General features: G+C 39.2%; 1 protein-coding gene across 1 annotated transcript in view; it reads left to right on the forward strand.

Annotated features, from left to right (window-relative positions):
• Positions 1-25,456, forward strand: part of LOC140745774 (uncharacterized) — a 124,215-nt gene that overhangs the window by 92,353 nt on the left and 6,406 nt on the right. The window contains exons 3-7 of the mRNA XM_073077669.1: positions 19,448-20,169; positions 20,556-20,762; positions 22,975-23,079; positions 23,423-23,588; positions 24,095-24,205. Of these exons, the coding sequence (XP_072933770.1) occupies positions 19,448-20,169; positions 20,556-20,762; positions 22,975-23,079; positions 23,423-23,588; positions 24,095-24,205 (1,311 nt within the window). The remainder of the gene's footprint in view (positions 1-19,447; positions 20,170-20,555; positions 20,763-22,974; positions 23,080-23,422; positions 23,589-24,094; positions 24,206-25,456) is intronic.

Here is a 25,456-nt window from a genome sequence, read left to right on the forward strand (position 1 = left end):
ACAGTGGACGCCGTTCTTCGCGTCCGAGCGCTCACGGAGAGGGCTTTTTCCAGAGGCAGAGTAGTCTTGGCAATAAGTCTCGACATAGTTAATGCCTTTAACGCTCTGCCCTGGAAAGCGATAAGGGAGGCCCTCGTACATCATCAGGTGCCTCCCTATCTGCGGAACGTTTTGGCGGCCTATCTGTCGGACAGGAACGTCATCTACCCGGGCCGATACGGAAGAGTCCATGAGAGGGGCGTCGTGTGCGGGGTTCCGCAGGGGTCAGTACTAGGGCCGCTGCTTTGGAACCTCGCATACGATATAGTGCTGCGGACAGCGCTTCCTGCAGGAGTCACCATCGTTTGCTACGCAGACGACACCTTGGTCCTGGCGGAGGGAGAGTCCTATGAAAGGACGGCGAGGTTAGCCGAACTAGGGGTGGCACGCGTTGTCGACAAAATAAACGCCTTGGGTCTTCGCATAGCATCGAGCAAGACCGAGGCGTTATGGTTCCACGGCCTAAGGCCGAACGTGGGACCACCCTGCATGTCAGTGCGGGTGGGTGACGCAGTCATCGAAGTGGGCAGATACTTAAAGTATCTTGGACTAGTGTTGGACAGCCGCTGGAATTTCGACGAGCATTTTAGCCGTCTTGTCCCCCGGATTCATAAGGTAGCGGGTGCGTTGCATAGACTGCTGCCAAATCTCGGGGGACCGAAGGAGGAAGTCCGTCGCCTCTACGCAGGTGTCGTGCACTCTGTCGCGCTCTACGGTGCGCCCGTATGGTCGCAAAGACTGTCGGGCTGCCGGCGCCGCGCGGCCAAATTGAATGCCGCGCAGCGTTTGATCGCGATCAGAGTCGCGCGAGGGTACCGTACAATATCGTACGAGGCGGCTACACTCCTGGGGCGGTTCCCGCCCCTGGACATTCTGGCGGATATGACGGCAGAGATCTTCTTTAAGATCCGCGGTCTCCGCCAGAGGGCTGATCCAGAGACGGTTAGAATGCTTCGGACGAGAGCCAGCTGGCGCGCTCTAAGACGCTGGCGTGAGCGGCTGCAGGAGCCACGGGGCGCACGCCAACGCATAGTCCGTGCAGTACTGCCCAACTTCCGAGCATGGCTCAAAAGGAGGAAATGCGTCACCTACCGGCTGACACAGATGCTCACCGGACATGGCTGCTTCGGTGAGTATCTGCATAGAATAGGCAGGGAAGCGACAGCGCAGTGCCATCACTGCGGGCATGCCCAGGATTCCGCGCAGCACACGCTCGAGCACTGTCCAGCGTGGCAGTCCGAGCGGCGGATCCTGGTGCAACATGTAGGACCAGACCTCTCTCCGGAGGCTGTCGTCGCGGCAATGGTCCGTTCCGGCGAGGCATGGGATAGCTTGGTCGCCTTCTGCGACCGTGTTATGGTCGCTAAGGAGGACGCCGAACGGGCCAGGGAACGAGCAGATCCCGCGCGAAGGAGGAGGCGCCGCGGGCGTAGGTGACGCCCCACGGCGCGGTGTCCCTGTAGTACCGGGATCAGAATAGGGCTACGGTATCCCCTGCCTGTCGTAAGAGGCGACTAAAAGGGGGCTTCCGGGGTTGCGGGCGGCAAGAGTGGGAGCTCGAACCGTCCAGCAAGCAACCCCGGGAAGGACGACGATATGTGTGGTCGCATACCGACGTAAACACCAGACGGTTTGGGAGGAGCCAAAAGTGATCCCCCAGGGCAGAGCCCGATCGGGCATCGCGCTCGGAGGACTCCGGTTGTGTTCCCTCGGAGATCCCGGAGTTCTCCAAAAAGCGTTGAGGGCGGCCACCGGGGGGGTTTTAGTGCGGTAAAAATCCCACATAACCCGGCGTCGCTCCCACGTCGTCGGGTACCTTTTGAAGGTTTCCCCCTCGTAAACAAAAAAAAAAAAAAAAAAAAAAAAGGTAGGAATATATTCTTACTTAGGGTTGATTAAGGCAGCGATAGCCAAGTGGTCAAGAAACTCGGCCTCTCGATGGTGCGATCCGAGGTGCAAATCCCAGGCACGTACCTCTGATTTTTCGAAATTATGTGCGTATTAGAAATTAATTATCACTTGCTAAAAACAGTGAAGGAAAACATCGTGAGGAAACCTGCATACCTGGGGGATTTATATAAAAAACATCTCAAAGGTACCAACTTGGCCAGCGCGGTGGACTATGGCCTAATCCTTCTCATTCTGAGAGGAAACTAGTGCCCAGCAGTGGGACAGTAATCGGTTGATGATGATGAGGGTTGATTACAGATGCCCATTCGCAGCAGTAGCCACTTGCTTATTTGCTACTTCTATTCTTTGTAGGAATAAAATCTTATCAGGATTGATTATAGATGCCATGGGCGGCAGTAGCCACAACGTGGACTGCATGCCCATTTGCTATTCCTATATTATAAAAAAGGTAAACTGCATTCTCGTTTGCAACTTTAACCATAAACAAAAATGTTTTACGACCACAACTTTTAGAATAGACCGGACAGTGTACCATTTTCTTTTCAAAAAACTTGTGTACAAGTTATTGTTCATTTTGAGGGCAAGCGCGGTGTAGTGGCTTGGGCAACAAAGGGCAGTAGTTCGCCTCGTGGCTCTTTGTCTTGAGAAAGAGCCACGGAAAGGGCTTTAGTACAAGATGCCAAGAAATGGCATGTTCTTTTTAACCTATTTAAGATATTCTTAGTTTGTACCGTTTATTTGTAATCCGGTAAGAAAATGTGATGAGAAGTGTTGTACTTCATACTGGTATATAAATGGGGATCAAATATGATAATAATATTATTCCACCTGATGGTAAGTAACAACCACCGTCGATGGATATCTGTAATTATCCTCAGATTGGATTAAATTCCTACCTGCGATTAGACATAGATACTCATACCTTGCTACCCCTGAGCACTAAGTTGGAATACCTCGGAAAAGTATGTCTCACTTACCACACCTTTCTAACCACAACACAGCAGCGCACAACGCTGTTATCAGGCGGAAATATTTGTGACAATGGTACCTCCTGAGTCGAACCACCTTGAATCTACAATCGATTTCTGTATTGTATCTATATTCGGCATCAAACGAATAGTTTCCTAAGCAAATCTCGCGCGGCTCAAACCAGCCGAGTGTTAAACCAACAAAATGCCAACAAACAACAAATTCTGTTTATTTGCACAATGTTCTGATAGTTGTGAATATTGTGATCCACTATCGTTTAGTTTTGGGAATAAAATGTATCGTATGTAGAGTATAGGTAGTCTAGTTTATATGAATAAGGCTTAGTATATCTATAGTGATTGTTTTGTTGGAATTATCTCTTAATTTGGAAGTCCAAAGTTCGAGGAGTAAAGGCGCGCGTGTGTGTGTGTGTGTGCCTGTGCGCGCATGTGTCTATGTGTGTGTGTGTTTTTTTATAATATAGGAGTAGCAGACGAGCATGCAGCCCACCTGATGGTAAATGGCTACTGCCGCCCATGGACATCTGTAATCAACCCCAGATAGGATTAGATATTCCTACCTGAGGTCGGCCACAGATGTGCCGCTAACCCTGAGGACTAAGCTGAAACGCCTCGGAAAAATATGTCTCCCTTACCACACCCTTCAAAACGGAACACAGCAGCGCGCAACGCTGCTGTTATTAGGTAGAAATGGGTGTAGCGGTGGTGCCGCCGGAGTCAAACCACAAAGGGTTTTACTACCTTCAGAAAGTGTGTGTGTGTGCCTGTGCGCGCATGTGTCTATGTGTGTGTGTGTGTCTGTGCGCGTATGTGTGTATATGTGTGTATGTATGTGTGTAAATAAGTTGTAAGTGAGGTTAAGAGACTATTAATATACGGACGCTCAGTATTCATTGAAGCTACACGTGTTTATTATTACTTATCCTCGTAGACTTCACCTGAAACGTTTCTAGACTGGGTGCTTTGGAAAGGTTAGAACTACTATGCTTTAACTGGGAAGGTACCACAGTCGTGCCTATTTCTAGCGTGAAATATTTTTTGTGTTTCAGTAAAATGAGGAATTCATTTGAGGCGATTATATTGTAACTTCTAAAAGTTACAACGCATATTAAGGTAAGGTAGTTTTAATAACAGCAGTGTTAGGCGCTGCTGTGTTCCGGTTTGAAGGGTGTGACATACTTTTTCGAGGCGTTCGATCTTAGTCCTCAGGGGTAGCGGCGCATCTGAGCCCGACCTCAGATAGGAATATCTAATCCTATCTGGGGTTGATTACAGATGTCCATGGGCGGCAGAAGCCGCTTACTATCAGGTGGACTGCATGCTCGTCTGCTACTCCTATGTTATAAAAAAAAAGAAAATCTACGAGTGAGTGAGCTACTTTTACTCCTCCTCTGTATGTTTTATGACATCAAATGTAGAAACAATTTATTCTTGATAGCAGATGAAATGTCTCGTATAAAGCTCTTCTTTTATTTCCCCGACTCAAATGTACAGAGAATAACATTGTACAAGAAAATGTAGTGTTTATGCCGTGACTGTGACATGTTAGCTAGCTCTGGGCGGCTCTAGGTAGCTCGGAGCGCCTCTAGACGGCTCTTGGCAGTTCTGAGTTTAGTCAGTACACTGTAACAGTTATTCCTGTTGTTTTTTAGACAAAATTAAAAAATGGCTGCGTTTAAAATGTTGGCCTTTACGAGAAGAAGGTGGTATTTGATTTATAGTTCATTGGAATGTTATACATTTTGGTTACGCTAAATACCAGAAGTCCCGAAAACTGAAGTCCCCTGACCTCAGATAAACTCTTATCGTATATTGGGTTGATTATAGACGTCTACAGTAAGCAGTAGCCTACCATCAGGTGGACTGCATGTTCAGTTATTATTTAAAAAAAACACTATTTGTTACACAATATTACATAACCACAAAGAAAAAGCGTTCTACACTCACAGCTCCACACAGATATTTGTCTCGCCAGGGATCGAACCCGGGACCCTCTGCGCGTCAGACTGGTATGTCGTCAAACAAGTAATCTACAAAACTTGTTCATTAACAGTAGGTATACTATATTTCTCGTGATTCATGAAGTGTTTTGCTAAGAACGTACATTATCTAAATTGTCCCGACGTGACACTCATTACGAACACCTCACACACACTGCCGTAAATATCCTAAATTATGTTTTGCTTCTGTCTGATAACAGCAGCGTTAAACGTTACTGTGTTCAAGTTTAAAAGATGTGTTAAATAAGACATGCTGATACGACGACCGCGTAGCGTAGCGGTCTGAGGCGTAAAGGGTTCCGGGTTCGATTCCCGGCCAGACAGACATCTGAATGATGAGTTTTGTTTTTTTTTCGGGTTTAAATGATTTTGTTGTGTGGTCTTTATGTGTGTTCATGGCACCTACAATTCAGGAAATCTTAATGTGGGCTGTGTGTGTAGAAAGCGTCTTTTTTATATGAGGCGTTTTAAGTCCTTTGAGGGTAATAACGCATCTGTCGCCGACCTCAGGGCGACAATTGTTTGCGCACTCTATATTGTAAAATAATCTTTATTTGCGACTTCATATTTGATAAATTCTTTATATAGAATATTATATATTGTGTCGTCATTCATGGAGTGTTTTGCTAAGAACGTAGAGCCTCTAAATTGTCCCGACGTGACACTCATTATGAGCACCTCACACACACTGCCTTAAATTGCTTGAATTATGTGAATAGGTGAATCAAATTTCTATGGTTATCAAATTTGGTGATCGATTGTGGAATACTAAGTAATGATTATGTCTACAATTGTAGCATATTTGTCCTGATGCTGGGCAAAACTTTCCTCTGATTATAAAGCAGGTTTAAAAATAGTTTAAGTTACCGACTATGTGGTCTATAATTAAAGCAATACATCTAAATTGTAAATTGAAATGTAAAGTGTATGTGAGTTTTAAAAACCTTTTTTAAAAAAAGTTCGAAAAAATATACAAATCTACACTTAATTAAGGAATCATTTAAGATACTACTAAATATATAAAGTTAATGAAATTATGTTTATATAGGTAATGTTTTAAACTCTGACTGGCTAATAAAAATAGAAATCTAAGAATATTTTTAAAATTTTACGAAATTTAATTCTTTTTGAACGTAAGAACAGATTTTTTGAGATTGTTAAGTACTAGAATCACTTTAAATTCACATAGTACGGCTTGTTTCTTAAGATTAATCATAATTATGTTAGAAATATACTGATATTTCTATTTAATATTATTATCTATAGGTCGTGATTCACGGAGTTCTAAGAACGTACTTTCAAATTGTCCCGACGTGACACTCATAACGAGCATCTAACACACACACACAGCCACAAATGGGGTGTGTGGTGAATTAGACTCGTATTAACTTTACTGTCAAATTCCATGTTCGAACACTGAATACTAAATGTTTTATCTATACAATAATTTATTTATTACACATCATAATGTTGTTGTATGAAAATATTTACATCTTTAAAATGAAATGTGCACAAATAGATGTAAAAATTACTCGTAAATTAAAATTGTATGATTACTTCGAATGTTGCAATTAGCAACTGTCAATTAATTCTGTCTGTCTGTTTGTGTATGAATGTTTTGTCCGCAAGTCTTAAGTTTATTTAAAACATGTAAAAATGTTTATTTAACTCTAAAATAGTTTTAGTTGCTTTCGTTATTTAAAAAGAAATAATAATTATAAGTAATTAAAATAATACGTAAAGGAACCAAAACAATGAAAGACACAAAAAAAAATTAAAATGAAAAACACAATGGGTGAAAAATAATTAACTGAAAAGGATAGTGGGAAGTAGTAGTGTCCTACGTCACTTCCACAAGATAAATCCAACGACAGGTCATAATTATGTTTAAACAAACCAAACTAACCTAACCTTTTTTTTGGTGGTGAAACCCAACATGGGTTTCTCTCAGCCGCGGGCAACGGAGAGGATATACCGGACTCCTACTGGCTAAAACCCGGTGTTCCTCTAACCTAACCTCCGAAGTCACTAAAAATAATACAACCTTAATTCACGAAACCCTTATAACCTAAAAATAATAACCTAAATATATATTATATATAATATATATATATATATATTATATATATTATATATAATATATATTATATAGGGAATCTGTTCTGCAGCAAAAATCCGTGGAAAGCTTATAGTCAGATTATTCCCTTGAAACGCGAATGCTCCCTATCCCATGTAAGCCTGGTGCTCTCTAATGACATACGATTACGACTAGGAACAGGGCCGGATTTGAAGGCTTTGGGGCCCTGAGTCAAAGAAGGAGCGGAGGACCCTATTTACATTACGAATAAAAGGAATATATTTTTCCGTTTTACAAAAAATGTTGTCAAGTAATAAACAGGAGTAATTTCAACACATAAAGTATTATAGTCCGCGCCAAACTGCTAGTCTGCTCTGAAGTTGTTGCGCACAACTACAAGCATATATTCCGTAGCAACGTAAGGGCATACTAACGCAGCTATGTACCAGTGGGCGAGAGCAGGCAGCGGACGGGTGGCGGGAGTCCCGCGTTGTCTTCGTTCCGCTAATATCTACTATTTGCAATAGCAATATAGAAACGAGTCGCGTCTAATAAGACGCGACTCGTTTCTATATTCAGAACGGACTAGAAGTTTGGCGCGGGCTATAATTCATTAAGTATACTGTAATGTATTACTGTCGGTATGCGAAAAAATACTGTTTAGAAATAAAAACGTTAAAGTTGCTTTTGTGCGAGCTACGAGGCAATAGTTTTGCCTTCGCCCAAATCCGGCCCTGACTAGGGACTCCCTTCGACATTTCAGTATATCATCATGTGTATGTATAGATGTATGTATGTATTAATGATCTATCTACACTTTGAGTGTGAGGGTAATCAATCTCGGGAAGTTACGAGTTTGTACCGAAGGGCGGTTTTGATTACGATAGTAAAATCTAAATAGTTTAATGACGATGACGAAGAAGACGTGCGTGAATTGCTTTTCGGCAATTGCTTTTGAAATTAAACTTCTTTTCTCTGTGTGTCATGATAGTGTAACGGAAGCGATTACGCTGGAGCGTAACGTTAGGATAACAATATTGAATTATTATTTATAACATTGTAGCAGTGGTAGCCTAGTGGTTAAGAAACTCGGCCTCTCGATCGAGAGGTCCGAGGTTCAAATCCCAGGTACGTCCTGGTTTTTCAAAGTTATGTGCGTATCAGAAATTATTAATGATTAATTGCTTAAACGGCGAAGAAAAACTTCGCGAGGACACCTGAGAAATAAAAATAAAATAAAGGTATGTGAAGTCTGCCAATACGCACTTGGCCAGTGCGGTGGACTATGGCCTAATCCTTTTCATTATGAGAGGAGATCCGTGCCCAGCAGTGGGACAGTAATGGGTTGTTGTTGATGATGATGATGATGATTTATAACATTGACGTAGTAAATTAGTATATAGTCCATTTGATAGTAACCGGCCCATGGACATCTGTAATCAACTCTATATAGAATATGGGTAATACAAAATCTTAATATTTATATTTCTTACTATCAGTGCCCTTACCAGGAGTTTTTACGGTTTGACTAATATGACTGTTTTGGTATTAGTTTACGTATTTGCCCATATAATTTCCAATCAGCGCCCCTAGCGGATTGTGTCAGAACTTGGAAATAGTATGGGTCAATACGTCAACAAATACCAAAACAGTCATATTAGTCAAAACAATAAAACTCCTGGTAAGGGTACTGGGGATCGAATCCAGAATCCTCGGTGTATTAGATGGGCACGGTGATCGTTATTTTGCGTCGTCAAAATCCAAACAGTAAAGGTATCTATTAAAGTAGAGTATCTTTAATAGAATGAAGATAAGTTTTCCTTAAAATCTATTGACGCCCAAAATTATTGACGTTAAAAGACGCCTTAGTATTCAAATGATGATAATTTTCATAGTTTTTCACATTTTAAATAAAGATAAACAACCTACATTTCTAAAATGCATTTGAAAAGTTTTGATTAGCGAAGTTGAAGCCAAATACTTTTAATTAACGTGCAGTTTAATTAGCGCTAGTTAAGCGAATAAAAATGATAAATAAAAATACGTTGGCCTAAATTGGTAGTACTTCGTGCAAAATCAAAAATATTCGAAACTAAAATATTTTAAACTCAGTATTAGAGAAAGTTTAAAAAGTCCACATTTTTGTGCAAATTTGCTCCAAAAATTTGCTTTTACACGTTACATTTAGGAAATTTTGCGAAATATTTTCCAAGTTGAGATCAAAAGAGAAATATCTTGTTGATCTAATGGAGTGTGATTTATAGGTAGGGTGACCAATCTTCTCAAACAGTCTGAGATGTCCCGGACATAAAATACATATTGTAGCATAGTTCTTTTTATAATATATGAACTGTTGTCGAACATGCAGTCTACCTGATGGTAAGTGGCCTCTGCGTCGCTGCATCTGAGGACTAAGCTGGAGTGCCTCGGAAATGTATGCTTTCTTTACCATACCCTTCAAACCAGAATACAGCAGCGCTTAACACTGCTGTTATGAGGCAGAAATAGGTGTGGCGGTGGTGCGGCAGGAGTTGATCCACAGAGGGTTCTACCACCTGCAAATGTATTGCGTTGTTCTGTCTGATTTTTTAGTATAATGGAAATGTCAAATAAGTGGTTACTACGAAACACTATAGCCGTTATTTGCGGTAGAATCCAAATGTTATCAGAGTCCTATATTTTATAACCAGAACAAAATAGTCCTTGACAGCATTTTTATTTGATATTTATAAATGCGGATAATCTAACCTAACCTAACCTACCCCTACTACAAGAACATAAAAATTGCTAAACTCAAGTGCATGAAAATTATTCAATTACATGAATGGTTTCAATAAAAATATTTAATATTGGAAAATAAAATATCATTTTATCAGGATACATGATAATATGGTTACCCTCTCCAAAGCACATATTTGATGACGTAACGTGAAAATAACTTGTTGAATATTTTTTATATCAACAGCTATATTTTCTCGTTAATGTAATATTTATGTGAGCGGTCATTTAATATAGGAGGGCGGGTTTTTAGTGTTTGACCGGCAATTATGTACAACTAATGTGTCCTTGTACTTCAGGACAAGAATAGAGCTACGGTGTCTCCTATAAGCTGTAAGAATTGTCGTAAGGCAAGAGTAGGGGCAAAGATCCAGTGGCCTCAAAAAATATCCAAGGGTATGCATGAGAGTAATTTTCTCTTAGGTAGAGAGAATAGCGGCGCTGTACTAAGGGAACGTTGGGTGTTACTTTGGAAATCCCTGAGTCGTCTGTATTAGTACATACTAAGGCAGGCCACCTTGAGAGATTTAAGTGTAATAAGAATCCCACATAACCCGGTGGGTTTCCTGGGATGTTGTGGTACTTTATTACGACTTCCACCGGCAATAAAATAGGTATAAATACAAGTAGAAGTAATAACCTTGCAATCAAATCGCGGAAAATTTCTACGACCTTCAAAGACACGAACTTAGATAAACAATACTACTTTAAAAATCGCACATCTTTTAACTTACATAATAAAATAGTCTTCATATAAAACATTGTTATGTGCTCTATCCGCCCGCTCCGTCGGATTAGCGTTGCTTCGAACAAAGCCTTAAGATGTTGGCGGGTACGTGATAGGAGTTTTAATGGCGAGTTTTGTTCTATTTTAAGGCTTTAGCCTCTGAGGGATTGCAGGGTGTACTTTATCCGCCTTTTCCTATTTTTGTTATCAAGGAGGACGTTTAATGAATAATGAATCTTAGCTTTAAGCACGTGTGTTTGTAACTTCTCGTCTCTCGTGTAATGTAGAATATGGCGTGTAAGGAAAGACCTAGTGAAGTGGTGGTAGATGTATTGACATTCAAAAAGTGATCTGCGAAGAACCTATTTTGATTAAAGATTTTTTATTTGATTTGAACTTACAAGAAATTATGTCCATATAACTATGTCTTCCTAATAACAGCAGTGCTGAACGCTGCTGTGTTCTGGTTTGAGGGGTATGGTAAGGGAGATATGTTTATCTAAGGCGTTGCAGCTTAGTCTTCAGGAGTGGCAACACATCTTTAGCCGACCTAAGATAGGAATCTAATCTTATTTATTAATTACCAATGTCCATGGGCGGCAGTAGCGTAAGCGTAGCATTAGCTGCGTATATTAAAGCAAATTTTCGGCTCCAAAATTATTTTTTCCTTGAAGTTTTAATTATTAATACTGCGGTATATTCAAGCAGTTATTGCAGCTTTCATTGAAATTTTCACTCAAATTCGTGCGAAATTTTAGTTTTGCATACGCTTTGCAAAATTAACATATACAACTATGAAATTACTTGGGTTTAGAATTTATTTTTTATTTTAGCCAAAATCTTATAACCATGAAAGTAGTATCACGTGGGTATGAAGAGTTGCGAAAAATAACTAAAGTGTTTCAATAAAGTTTATGGTAAAAAAAAGCTCCAGTTCCATATGCGTCATTAGTAATTAGCATAAGTAACCATTGTATAAAATGTTTCGTCAATAACCTTTCGTTCAAAAATATTACTGTAACAGATTTTTCAAAAATATATTTTGATTTTGACCTCTTTTATATAATATAGGAGAAACAGACGAGCATACAGTCCACGTGATGGTAATTCGCTACTGTCGCCCATGGATATCTATAGTCCACCCCAGATAGGACTAGATATTCCTACCTGAAGTCGGCCACAGACGCGCCGTTACCCCTGAGGACTAAGTTGGAACGCCTCGGAATAGTATGCCTCCCTTACGACATCTTCAAACCAGAACACAGCAGCATTTAACACTGCTGTTATGAAGCACAAATAGGTGTGGCGGTGGTACCGCCGAATTCGAACCACAAAGGGTTCTACCACCTTTATGCATATTCTGAACGAAGTTCCAGAGCGAACAGTGGGGACAAATGACTTGAAGATGAATCTTACAAACTTCATTTATATCACAATATCTCAAAAGATATTAAGGTTACTTCAAAGGACTTAATATTTCCGCACATTTCCGAGGTCATTTCTTCGGGAAATACAAAGGACGGCTCATATTCTTTATTATCCTTAAAATTCCTTAAAGTTGAGAAGTTACAATTGCTTGATGGCTTCATGTATGTCGCCATTAAACTTTGCCGTCCACGTTAGGTCGCTTGTCTTATCACTCGCGATTGCTAGCGATATTATAGCTTATTTCTTTTTAAATGAATTTGTGAAAATGGTTTCCTTACCACACACTAAATGTATTAAGTAAATAATGCTTTCTATATTAATAGCTCCCATGCCAAAATGTCCTTTGTGGTGTCATGGACTCATACAAGGACACCACAAATACCTAGAATAGTCATTTTAATTTATCATGTAAACATCGAAAAATTGAATCTGAAATAATATACGTAAATCTTATAGGTACCATAAAGGTATCAAAAAATAATAAGATTAATCTACCAAAGAAAAATGCAGTCCACCCGATGATAAGTTGCTACTGCCGCTCATTAACGTGTATAATCAACCCCAGATAGGATAAGAAACTTACATGAGGTCAACCACAGGTGCGATGCTACCCCTGAGGGTTATGTTGGAACGTCTCGGAAAACCGCAACGTTTACCGCACCCTTCTGCTTAACACTGCTGTTGACATAAATAGGAATAGCGGTGGTGCCACAAGAGTTGAACCACAAAGTTCTAACATCTTCTTGCTTCTCTTATATATTTTTGTGTACTATACTATAACAAGGTTTTGAAGGTGGTATAACCATTTGTGGTTCGACTCCGGCGGCACCACCGCCACACCTATTTCTACCTAATAACAGCAGTGTTAGGCGCTGCTGTGTTCCGGTTTGAAGTGTGTGGTAAGGGAGACAGACTTTTCCGAGGCGTTCCAGCTTAGTCCTCAGGGGTAGCGGCGCATCTGTGACCGACCTCAGGTAGGAATATCTAATCCTATCTGGGGTTGATTACAGATGTCCATGGGCGGCAATAGCCACTTACTATCTGGACTGCATGGTCGTCTGCTACTCCTATATTATAAAAAAAAAAAAAACAAATTTCTCGCTTCGCCACCACTTAGTCATCAGACAAGTGCCCGAGGGTGGTTTAAAGAGCCCCTTAATTTGAGAAACGTGGAATTATTTATAAAGCGGAGTTAACGCGGTCGGGCCGTGGTCAAGCGGTGCGCGTTACAACTAACGACTACGATACGACCACGATGCGACGACGATTTACTTAAGTGGTGTTGTCGGCTTCGTTGCGTTGCAGTTGATTTTACGAAATTAATCGAATTATATATAATTAAAAGATTTCAGAATATTTTACTTGTTTTTATATGTTCATAAAATAGAATATTTTATTAATATAGATTTATACTAATGAGTTCGTCCGATCAGATATTAAACTCGACACTTTATCCCCAATGGTTCTTTGGCCGATAACTTAGTAAATCATTTAAACGTATAATCTTACGCATTTTAATCTTACTCTCGTAGATCTATGTTGAAACTACTCTCAAAAACACTTATAAATAAAAGTTATAATTAGGAGGATAGCCTAGTGGTTAAGAAACTCGGCCTCTCGATCGAGGGGTCCGAGGTTCAAATCCCAGACACGCACCTCAAGTTATGTGCGTATTAGAAATTAATTATCACTTGATAAACGGTGGAAAACATCGTGAGGAAACTTGAGAGATTTATAAAAAAAATACGCAAAGGTATGTGAAGTCTACCAATACGCATTTGGCCAGCGCGGTGGACTATGGACTAAACCTTCTCATTCTAAGAGGAGACCCGTGCCCAGCAGTGAGACAGTAATGGGTTGTTAATGATATTTCGAAGGATAGGATTTATGAACTTAAAAAAAACATGCCTTTAAGGCAGCTTATTTAAATATCGTTGAAAACTAAATCAACGTACGTTATAAAACAATCGTGTCATATCTTATTGCGACCGTCAAAGCGAGTATTCTGTTCTAAAAGTCCGTTAGCAAACGTCGTTGAAGACTTAATCGTCGTGTGTTATAAAATAAATCGTGTCACGTCTTAGCGGCGGCCTGAATAGAAAACGCAGAGCGGTCTCGTCACTTAGAAGCAGATTTCTCAGAACTACCCCTAGCAATTAACTCGGGGGTGTTTTAAACAAGTGCTGAAAAGTCTTTTTTGTATATATTCAGTGCGAATAGGTTAAAATCATATAAGTAAAAAGTTTGGAGTACGTGTGCGAATTGTGAAATTTTGAACGTCAAAGAATTAACTATGTTATATGTACCTATAAGTGGTAGAACCTTCTATGGTTCATCCTGAGGTTCAACCACCACCATACTGATTTCTCCTTTATAACGGCAGTGTAAAGCGCTGCTGTGTTGTAGTTTCAAGGGTTTGTTAAGGGACACACACTTATTCGAGGCTTTCCAGCTTAGTCTTTAGGGGCGCAGCGCATCTGTGGCCGACTTCGGATAGGAATCTAATCTTATCTGAGGTTGAGTACAAATGTCCAAGGGCGGCAGCAGCCACTTACACATCAGGTGAATTATGCTCGTCTGTTAGTCCTATATTATTAAAAATGCCAAAGTAAAACCATGTCACAGAGCTAGTGAAGAATAAAATATACTGACCTACCTGTTCATTCTCCTTCGTTATTGCGATAAAATATTCTATAATTACGGAAGCTTTGTGCAGGTTTAATGACAAGAATTTTTAATCAAAGAATTTTCATAAAGCCTTCGACAGCGGCCTCTGAACGCTCCAATAATTAATTCGAAAAAGACCTTTATAGAAACAGATAATTATAATTAGATTGAAAAACATAATTGGAGGTACACGTCGTTAAAAATTTACAAGGTAGAGTCAGTATGGTTCGTCGGGGAGGCACCACCGCCACATCTATTTCTGCCTAATAACAGCAGTGTTAAATGCTGCTGTGTTCTGGTTTGAAGACTGTGGTAAGGGAGACATACTTTTCCAAGGCATTCCAGCTAAGTCCTCATCGGTAGCGGCGCATTTGTGGGCGACCTCAGATAGGAATCTCTGTGATCATATCTAAGGTTAATTACAGGTGTCAGTTATAGTAGTAAACGGATTGTAAAAATTTCAACTGACTTCTTAGTGCGGCCACCGTTATACATCTTTTGTAAAAATTTCATGTGTCCATCTATTATTACGGTTCCGAGAATATAGCCCTGTGACAGACGAACAGACGGACAGACGGACAGAGGGACAGACGGACAGACGGACAGACGGACAGGCGAACAGACGGACTGAGGGACAGACGGACAGACGGACAGGCGAACAGACGGACAGACGGACAGGCGAACAGACGGATAGACGAACAGACAGCGAAGTCTTAGTAATAGGGTTCCTTTTTTACCCTTTGGGTACGGAACCCTAAAAACTATTTCTAGCGAGAAGTACGAGTACGTCTTGCATTTCGGTGGAGGGTAGTGGATGCCGGCTAATTTAGCTCTCTAGAATGGTATCGCATTTCTGATCGGCTTCGAGATGAAGCACTTTTCTACATGGAGTTAGTGACTGATTTCCACATGCGGTAGTGCCGTACTACCGCATGTCGACATTTTTTTTCTTTTTTTTTATAATATAAGAGTAGCAGATGAGCATGCAGTCCACCTGATATTAAGTGGCTACTGCCGCCCATGGACATCTGTAATCAACCCCAGATAGGATTAGATATTCCTACCTGAGGTCCGGCATAGATGCGCCGCTACTCCTGAGGACTAAGCTGGAACGCCTCGGAAAAGTCTGTCTCCCTTACCACACCGTTCAAACCGGTACACAGCAGCGCCTAACACTGCTGTGATTAGGTATAAATAGGTGTGGCCGTGGTGCCGCCGGAGTCGAACCACAAAGGGTTCTACCTTCAGACATCTGTAACCAATGGTAATGGTAAGTGGTCACTTACCATTAGGTGGTCTATAAGCTCTTATTTAATCTTTAAAAAAATATTATGCAGAGAAAAATCACATTTATTTACTTTACATATATTTACCGTTAATTCAAGATACTATTAACTTAGCCATTAAAATAACTACTAATCTAAATTGTCTACAATATCTGTTTGGAACTCCATCATCTCATTTACACGGTCCGCACAAATCCTCAGTGCTTCGTTTCAGCTTAATACCATTACTTAGAGGTTTAGTGAAATTGTCTCGTTCCTTATAAGTTGTGAAAGAACATGAGGATATAAGTGTAGTGTAGTTTACTAAGAGAAATATTTTCTTAGGTTTTACGATTCTTTTTACCCAACAGCGGAGAGTAATGATTTTTAAGCGTGCCTCATTGATTTTGAATCTTTATATTCTCATAAGACATACATGGTCACTTAAAATGAGAAAACTTAAACTATTTACATAATAAAGCTGTGTCCGGGAGTCGTGAGTATTATATAGTGTAATAGTATTTTATGTGTGTGTGTGTGTGTGTGTGTGTGTGTGTGTGTGTGTGTGTGTGTGTGTGTGTGCGTGTGTTAGCAGTAGTGTTAAGCGCTGCTGTGTTCTGGTTTGGTGTGGTAAGGGAGATATACGTTTCCGTGGCATTCTAGCTTAGTCCACAGGGGTAGCGGCGCATCTTGGGGTTGATTACAGATGTACATGGGCGGCAGTAGCCACTTACAATCTGGTGGACTGCAGGCTCGTCTGCTACTCCTATATTAATATATATATATACATAAGCTTGAATAACATTATCCTTTGCACTAATGTAAAAATGTGAGTCTAATTGAATATTTCTTAACTTTTGACAAAATCCACACCAATTGCTATTTCTTAGATAAAAAGCGTGTTACCTTGAAAGTCCTGAATTCCACCCTTAACCACACTTGCCTGTAGCGATCAAAATAATAGGACTGCGACGTCTATGTCGCTAGGGGCGAGTTGTTTGCGCGTTACGTCGTGTTACCTTGTTAGGTGTAGCTTAGGCTTGGTTCGCATGGAGCTTCAAAACGCTCCTTAGTTCATGTGAACCGAATACCGCAAAAACAATAAAATCATATCGTCGTGATTGAAAATCACCAATTGTTATTGGGGCAATGTTGTGCAGTACACTCCCGACTTACTCCTATTTTAGAAATGCCATGCTCAGTAATGGGCCATAAAACTTTCTAAGAGCGAAAAATTCGATCTGCTATTTCATTCCCTGTTCTAAATATAGTTCTAAAATATCTATTAGAAAAGATTCCTTAGTACGTGAAAATCGTAATCCTAAAAAGCGTTTTCAACGAACGTTACAATCGCTTATGCGAATAAGGCCTTACCTTATCTTTGCTGTCACAATGCGGTGCCTACCTTGCCATTGTGATAAAGGGTAATATACCTTCTAAACCTTTCTGAATTTGCTTTTCCTTATCTATGTGTTTGTAGCTTGCGATGCTTCACAGATTTTCCCTACTATTATGTTCGAGAAATTCCCTTGTAATTCGTCGGGTTATATTTAAATATTGGTATCCAAATTAAAGAAATTTATTCAAATTAAACTAGAATTGCTTTTAACGAGTCTCTTTTGAATCTTAAATTAGCCTTTTAAAATATTTTTACCTTATTTCGTAGTGATTACTGTTTTGCTGATTATTATAATTTTGTGGTTAGAAGTGGTTTTAAGAACAAGTTTAGAATTTGATAAATAATAAATCATTCTTGAGAAAAATTTTACGCTAAGAAAGATATTCAACTATTATTATAACAGACAGTCCATGACTTATTACGAATTAGTAATAAGTTGTTTTGAAATAAATACATATCAAGCGTCAGTCAATTTCATGTGTCATTAGTGTAAGGTGCTATGAAAGCTTTTTTTAAGAAAATCTTGACAATATGCGCTCTGTAGTCTCTATGTATTTAATTATTTTCTTGACCAAAATTTTGTGTTTCAGTATTTGTCAAGGCCTTATTTCAATTCCTCTAAACGGCATTATAGAAAAATCCCGAATATATTTATCTCCCTTGCAATTTGCAACCCATTAGAACCAAACTCAAGGTTTCAGAAACGTTCATCAATCCATATAATTTGATTATGTTGGATGAATACTTCACAATTTTCCGTCAGGTAACAAACTGGGGATCATAATTCCGTAAGATACCGCTGGGATCTTCACCCTCACCTTATTTACTGCCTGTTGTGAAACGTAAAATTGAATCTGCTTTATAATAACTTGCCCTTTGATCGGCCCTCCCTAATTTGGAATCAAGTTGCCAAGTTGGGTTACGAATTTGTTCAGAAATCTCACACGTCTTCGTCGACGTTTATATGAATTTGTATTTTCTTCGCCACGTTTAACTTTGTATGTGGTTTTCAATTCATCTTGTGGTTAAACAATATGTTTTGTTTTCAAAATATTCTACATTTTTATGAAAATTAGTTCAATCGCTTTAAAGGTTAACTTCTTGCTTAATCATGAATCTATTCTAAGGGGTTGTCGTCAATCCTGTCTCACTGCTGGGTACAGAACTCCTCTCCGAGTAGAAAATGTTGTAAATTTAATCACGAATTGATAAACTTTAGGCTCCTTTAATTTAGAAAAAAATCTTATTTATGTAGGTTTCCTCACGATGTTTTCTTTCACTACAATTATCAATTTCTAATACACGCATAACTTTGAAAAATCAGACGTGCGTGTCTGGAAATCAAACCTGCTACTCTGTTGAGAGTACGAGTTTCAACCACTGGGATAGTCTATCAAATTAATTCTGAGAAATAAGAGCAATACATTGCTCTAATGAAATTACTAAACATCAAAGTACTAACAGAGCTCATACAACTTAATCATACCGAAGTACCTGTTCATTACCAAAGCGTTGCTTTGAAACAAACTCGATAGATTCAGGAGCTTAAAGTTATTAATGAACAAAAGGCCGGCCTTGATTAACTCATTTTCTTTCTTGATGTTTCAGAAACTCGAAACACTTCAAGCGGAGTTTTTACTGGAGTCACTTCAAAGTAATTATTACCATTAGGCTCTTCTACAGATCAAAGGCATCTTGATGAATGAAGCCGATGGACGTTGCTTTTAATGTCTGTGCATTTGTTACTATAAGAAAATTTTACAGAAATGTGTATTTTATGAAGTTTTATAATATTTCATTTACAAATGCCGGGTCTCGCTGTTCAAATTTAAAATAATTATCTAAATTTTCTTTCAGTATATTATCGTCGGCAAAGATACGCGAGTATTTTACCGAGTATTTTGTAGCCTACCTATGGCCATCGTTTATTACAATAGCACTAATAGTACACGAAATCCTGATTAATGTATTCCATTGTGGGTATTTTAAATTTAATTGAGTGATTTATTTCTAAATAATTAAGATTATTGTTCAACGAGCAGAAGCAGAAAGATCTACAACTACAATATTTTCATATCCACGTTGCCACGGACTTAATAATAAGTACCATCCTTAATACGATTACTTTATTATATTCGCTTCACATTTATTTATTTTTCTTTCACAGGCTTCCTTTCCATCTTCTCTGAGCGGAGTAGCTCAGAGCGATCTCCCGCCCCCCTCGATGCCGCCGAGCTACTTCGTGATGCACCGCTCTACCCCCCTCTACAAGACTCTCTAGACTCACCCTATGACGACGTTTCTATCCCCAAAATCCCTTTAGATGAACCCAAAGAATTAAAAGACGATACTAGAAATGTAGATATTAATTCTTATGGTGATCCTGAAACTAGCATAGAAGACAACAATCTTCTGGTAACACCAGAAGAATTTGTCGCTGGAGAAAATGATTACGCTGAAAGCAACTTAGACTTGACAGGTACAAATGAGAAGGGAAACTTAGAGGCTGAAAGTAGTGACGTTTTAGAAACGCCAGAGGAACCTATTTATATAGAAAGTAATGACGCTGGAGTGGAATCTATTTTAGACACAGATGTTTTGGACAGTAGCGATGATCAAGAGCCGTCGAGTATCAACTCGGACAATGGGTTTATATTCGCTTCGGGTTCTAATGTAGATCTTTTGATGGATGATGAAGCTAGAGTGGAGATAGAAGGGGATGTTGTTCTTACTCCTGAACAAGAGATCGAACCTTTTGTGACTGAGTCTACTGGTGATGAGAATCTAAACGCAAGGGATCCAGGTCTGCCATTGACTGTAACTGAAAATGATGATGAAGTAGAAAGGAAGAAACGCAGCAGTGGTCAAGAATGGGATAAGAATCCAAAGGTGAATATTGTTGTATTTATTTAAATGATTAATGTAGGTATAGAAGCTCAAATGTATTGATATGATATTCGTCATCCTGAGTTGAATTCAAGGAACTTCTCCTTACAACAACAAACTACAATATAGAGCTCAGTCATGCTATTGTCATTTGATCGTAAATATTGGTACGACTTGTAAAATTCCTTAAAATTTTATATTCCTTCTTCTGATGACGTCAAATTGGCGACGTAATGTCTGAGAAGATGTGTGTTGTGGAATTTCTTTCGCCGATTCTTCTGACGGCGGTGGTGGTAGATGTACTGACATTCAAAAATAGCTCTGTAAATAACCTATATTGAAAAAAAAAAGACTTTGATTTGGGGATACTCATCAAATTCTTCTTCCAGCCGTCCCGTCGCGTGAAGACCGGCGACACGATCCTGAACATCCGTGGTGCGGTGCGCGATGCTATCGGCGACGCGGGCGCCGCGCCCGGCCCGCGCGCCTCCTCGCGCGTCGACGCTTTTGTCATCAGGCCCTCGCCCGTGCTGCGAGACGAGCCGAGAGACCAGCTCAGAGATGCTAGGAGCAGGATTGCGGCAACTGTTCCACTGGTAAGTAATCTCTGTAATCCTATCTTGAAGTGGAAACTTCTTTAGTGGCGTTGTGCACTTTTTGTGTTAAGTAAAAGATGTTAAACTCGCGTCAGGACACGTGACCTGATCGACAATTCGTGCATTCACGAGCTTGCAGCCCATCTGACAGTAAGTGGGTACTGCCACCCATGGACATCTGTAATCAATCATAAACAAAATAAGATTCTCTCAAAATAAGAACTCTAAGGGAACTTCACGAAAAAGCATGTATCCTTTACCCTTTCAAACTAGAACATCTTTAAAGCTGCTGTTATTAAATCAAATTATGCGTGGTGGTTGGTTGTAGCTTGTTAATGATGGTTTTTGTGGGTCATAATAGCTCTTTTTAGTAGACTAAGGTTTTGTGTGAAGGTTTCTGTTCGAGCGCCAAATATAGGACGATAAAGTACTTTCTGCGGTGACACTGACAAACCTATTTGTATCTGGAATGTAAAACAGAGACACATGAGATGTTGTAACTTAGTTCTCAGGTAATTCAACACGTTTGTGGCCGACCTTAGGTGTCTAATCCTATTAGAAGTAAATTACAGAGCGAAAGCTCATTAAAGACGCATTGCTCTCTAAAGATTATGTTTAAAGTGCTGGCACGTCTGGGGTAAGTTTAAACCTTACCGTATTCAGAATATCTATATACTTCTGTAGGCAAAAACGTTTGTAGTGTCCTTCATAGTTGAAGCACAAAAAGTTCGACCTATTGATTCTAATGCCAACCCTTACAGCGCCGTAATGACTATTCTCCGCAATTATCTCTATAAATTACGACATAAACCTCTCCAGAAAGTCCACAATTATTTCTGATTTAAATTAACCGCACTGAGAGTTATATAGTTTGTCGCAGCCCACGAAAACCGAGGGCTAATTAATAATGTACTTCATGATGACAACTTACGAGGGGTGCTTCAAGTAATTTATTAGCTACAAGTATAATATTTCGAGAGCGGTGAAAGCTAACCATTAGGGTTAGAAATCTGACTTCTTGTACTCTTGAAATAATTATTATTTAAAATTAGCTGTTAATTTACTAGACACTGTCGCGAGATTTTTCTAAAATGTTCTCATTTCCATTGACTATGAATTGCCATTCAAGTGTCAGCCAGGGGTTTCCTCAAAGCTAGAGGTTTAACATTTTAAAGCGTAATATTGTATATACTCTGACCAAAAGGGAATTGCTAGAATTTATTTTATCTTAAAGAGCATGATAAAATTGATAAACCATTTCTAATACGTCTATGACTTCTTAAAATGAGATAAAAATTGAATTCGAAAGTGCAGAATGTAATCCTGAAAGTAATATCCAAATTTTAATTGTTTGTATTGGGAATTCCCGATTAATTCTTATGTATAGCAACATATCTGCGATAATCACCGTCACTTTAACATATGCAACATCAAAATAATTGCCAGCATCGACAGCCTTATGGATCTTTCTAGATCTTTCTAAATTATATTGGAAGAGGTCAATAATAAAGTTTAAACCATTTCCAAGTAAATCTCGCAACTAGATATTAAATGTATGACCAATCCATTAGACAGAGGAAGTAAACCCACACAGACAGTCATATTTCTTCTGTAATTTGATAACCATTAATCTTTCTTTCAGAGAAACATTTCCGACAATAATTTTAAACTTTTTGGATCCCCTCCAAACGAGAGCGCTTCACTCAAGGGTCCTCGGTACTGAAAATGAGGTTTAAAGTTTACACTCATAATTTAAAAGCTTTTGTGCTTTTTCAGAAAATAAAGCGTGATGTTTCGTTAAATTATTATCGTAAAGTTATATGGCTGCATCGCAAATTTGTTATAACAGTCTGAAAATGGGTTAATGTGTTTGTTTTATTTATTGTTTAATTAAATGTTATTAACAACTAAGTTTGTTAACTTCTTAAAGTTAATCCTTTGACAATATTAACCTGCTGACTTTGAATAAAATTATTAACATACTATCTGATGGGTTTATAATAAATGTTGTGCTCTCAGCTTTTCGAACGGTAAACTTTTTTATTTTTTGATAATTTTACTACGAATCCAAACTTTTGTCTGAAGTATTTGTCTATTGTGGTCTACCTTCTGTCCAATTCGTCAGCAACAACATTAATTTAAAAATCAAATTTGTGACGCCCCAACCTTTGTATTCGAGACAAAATTCTTAACACTTTACTTTGTTCATCAGCCCGTAAAGCTGGAGAAAGAATTGCTAGTGGAGGCACACGCACACGCTCGCATCCCTTGTGACCTGGTCAACGTCACCAATCTCCGCTGGTACAAGGACAATGAGGTGAGTACATTGCAAAGTAACTAGTTTCATCTATATCATGTTCTTTCTAGGTTGCAACTTTTGTGGTATGATTGTGTATAGAAAAAGCATTTTTGTACTTCTTTGAGCTAGGTTCAATTATAATATTGAAACCCACTGATATAACACTATTAAAACGGGTATGTCAATGACTGAAACCTCTTTATTATGTCGGTCTTTGTAAATTTTTGCAACTTTTATGTAAATATTTTGAGCTACTACCCAATTCTTAAGACCTACGAACATAAATAGTTTAAAAAGGTTTTGATGAAGGATAAGATTGACTTTGATAGAGGTATATTATGTACATATGATTTTTTATCAGCAAATAAGTCTAGCGACGTCACCCGGTGGTGAGTCCACGTGGCGTGACGGAGACGCGGTGGAGATAGGGCGGGCGTCGCGCGGTCACGCGGCACGCTGGCGGTGCGCCGGCCGCGACCGCTCCGGCCGCACTGTCACTGGGGAACCAACGCGGCTGCTTATATATGGTAAGATATTATACCATTCCCTATTTATTGAAGATTGCAACAAAAAATAGAGGTCATTAACTAGAAAACTTTACAATTGTCATTAAGCTTGGCTGTCCTAAATACGAGTACTTATAATAATCACGATTACAGACCGACTAACGGTGTGGTACATGTATGATGTTTTTGAAAGATTTTGTGCATAGTAGCGATGGTGTGCAGTACTTTGCTTGATTTAAGGGATTTGAAAAGACAGAGATTATATAAGGTATTCGAACATACCTCTTTGGTGCTGCAAGTGGCAATGATGAGAATCAAACGATAGGTGCCCTTTAGTACTTCGAGTTTATAAAAAAGTCTTCTCTAACTTAAAATTCGCATTCTTTCCAATTTTCCTCATTTATTTCTCTTGAGAGTCCTGAGTCAAATTCCTATCAGTAATTTCATTTCGTTTTTCTCTCCTTCATTCTCCAAGATCTTTTCTTCATGTACCTATAGGTAATGTACATTATTATATTGTAATACAGAGCCGGTACGGTCAGTATATCTGGCGGTGGACGGAAGGAGACTGGATGCGGGCAACACGTGGGTGCCCGTGCGTGACAAGACCGTGCTCGAAGTGCGCTGCGTCGCCGAAGGTATGTTCATCTTCTTTAATGTTGTTGTGTTGGGTTTCAACCACAGAGGATTCAAGGAATCTACTTGTAATCGCGCACTTGTGGCACGTCTGTCTCTCACTGCTACTGAAATAGGACTGACTTTGAAATAGGTTGCGATTTCTCACATATAAACGCCGAATTTTATAGAAAAATCTTATAGAAACGGTGGGTATTACACCACAATTAATATAATTCGCAGCAATACCTTTCAGGAAAATCATCGTCATCATTAGCTTGTATTTTGTCACTTTCACTAATTCTTAGCCTGAGATTACTTACTTTTCTCTGTCAATAAGAATGATTAAGATCATTTTTCAGATGCTATCATCATCAATTCATTCATAATATATTTTTGTGGAAGATCTGGTCTTCTATATGTGAATTGGATTGGTGAAATTAGACATTTCAAAGACAAATCTGTAAGAGCTTACAAATTAGCAGTTATTTCTTATTAACACAAATTCATCGTTTTTTACTTAAGTATAACTGTTACATAAAATAAAATGTCTATATTACATACTAAGTAATGTACATAATAATACTATTAATTACATATTCCAAAACAATTCAAATCATAAACTACTTAATCAACTCCGCCAGTTTAATTACCCCATTTAGATGTATTGAAAGTTAACAGTTAAACGAATCAAGTTACCGACTGTAATCAAACTTAGTTCCAAGTTTATGTTAGCTGCGCGCTTCCTTCGTTATCCGATTGCGACAGTCGCATAATCGCGCTTGTATTACTTATAGTAAGACAATATTTTTTAAGAAAAAGATGAAGAGAAAGATTGGATAGTGGTCCTTAAATTACTAATGGTCAGCGTGGTGAAAATAGGTGGTAGAAACAGTACGGTTTTACTGGAGATACCACTGCCACCTCTGTTTTATCGTGGATCAGTGAATGTGTGGATGCCAGCTAATTTGCATATAAGTTGACCGTCTTATTCCAAAAGTCTACTTGTATGTGATCAGCTTCAGGTAGACCAGGTGCTTACAGATGTTTTCAAAACTATTTCTGCTTAATACCAAGAGGGAGTATACCAAGGCGTTCCATTTAGTCCTCAAAGGTAGCAACGTATCTGAGGCCGACTCTAATCCTCTTTAGGGTTAGTATATGATGTCAATGAGCTGCAGTAGCCACTTACTATCAGATGAACTGCATACTCGTTCGCTACTTCAATCGTATAAGAAAAAACACGAGAAACAGTATTTTCTGGCACAAGTCTT

This window comes from Epargyreus clarus, unplaced genomic scaffold (genome assembly GCF_041222505.1).
Source record: "Epargyreus clarus isolate Ecla_fem2 unplaced genomic scaffold, WU_Ecla_fem_2.2 ptg000011l, whole genome shotgun sequence".
NCBI classification, from domain to species: domain Eukaryota; kingdom Metazoa; phylum Arthropoda; class Insecta; order Lepidoptera; family Hesperiidae; genus Epargyreus; species Epargyreus clarus.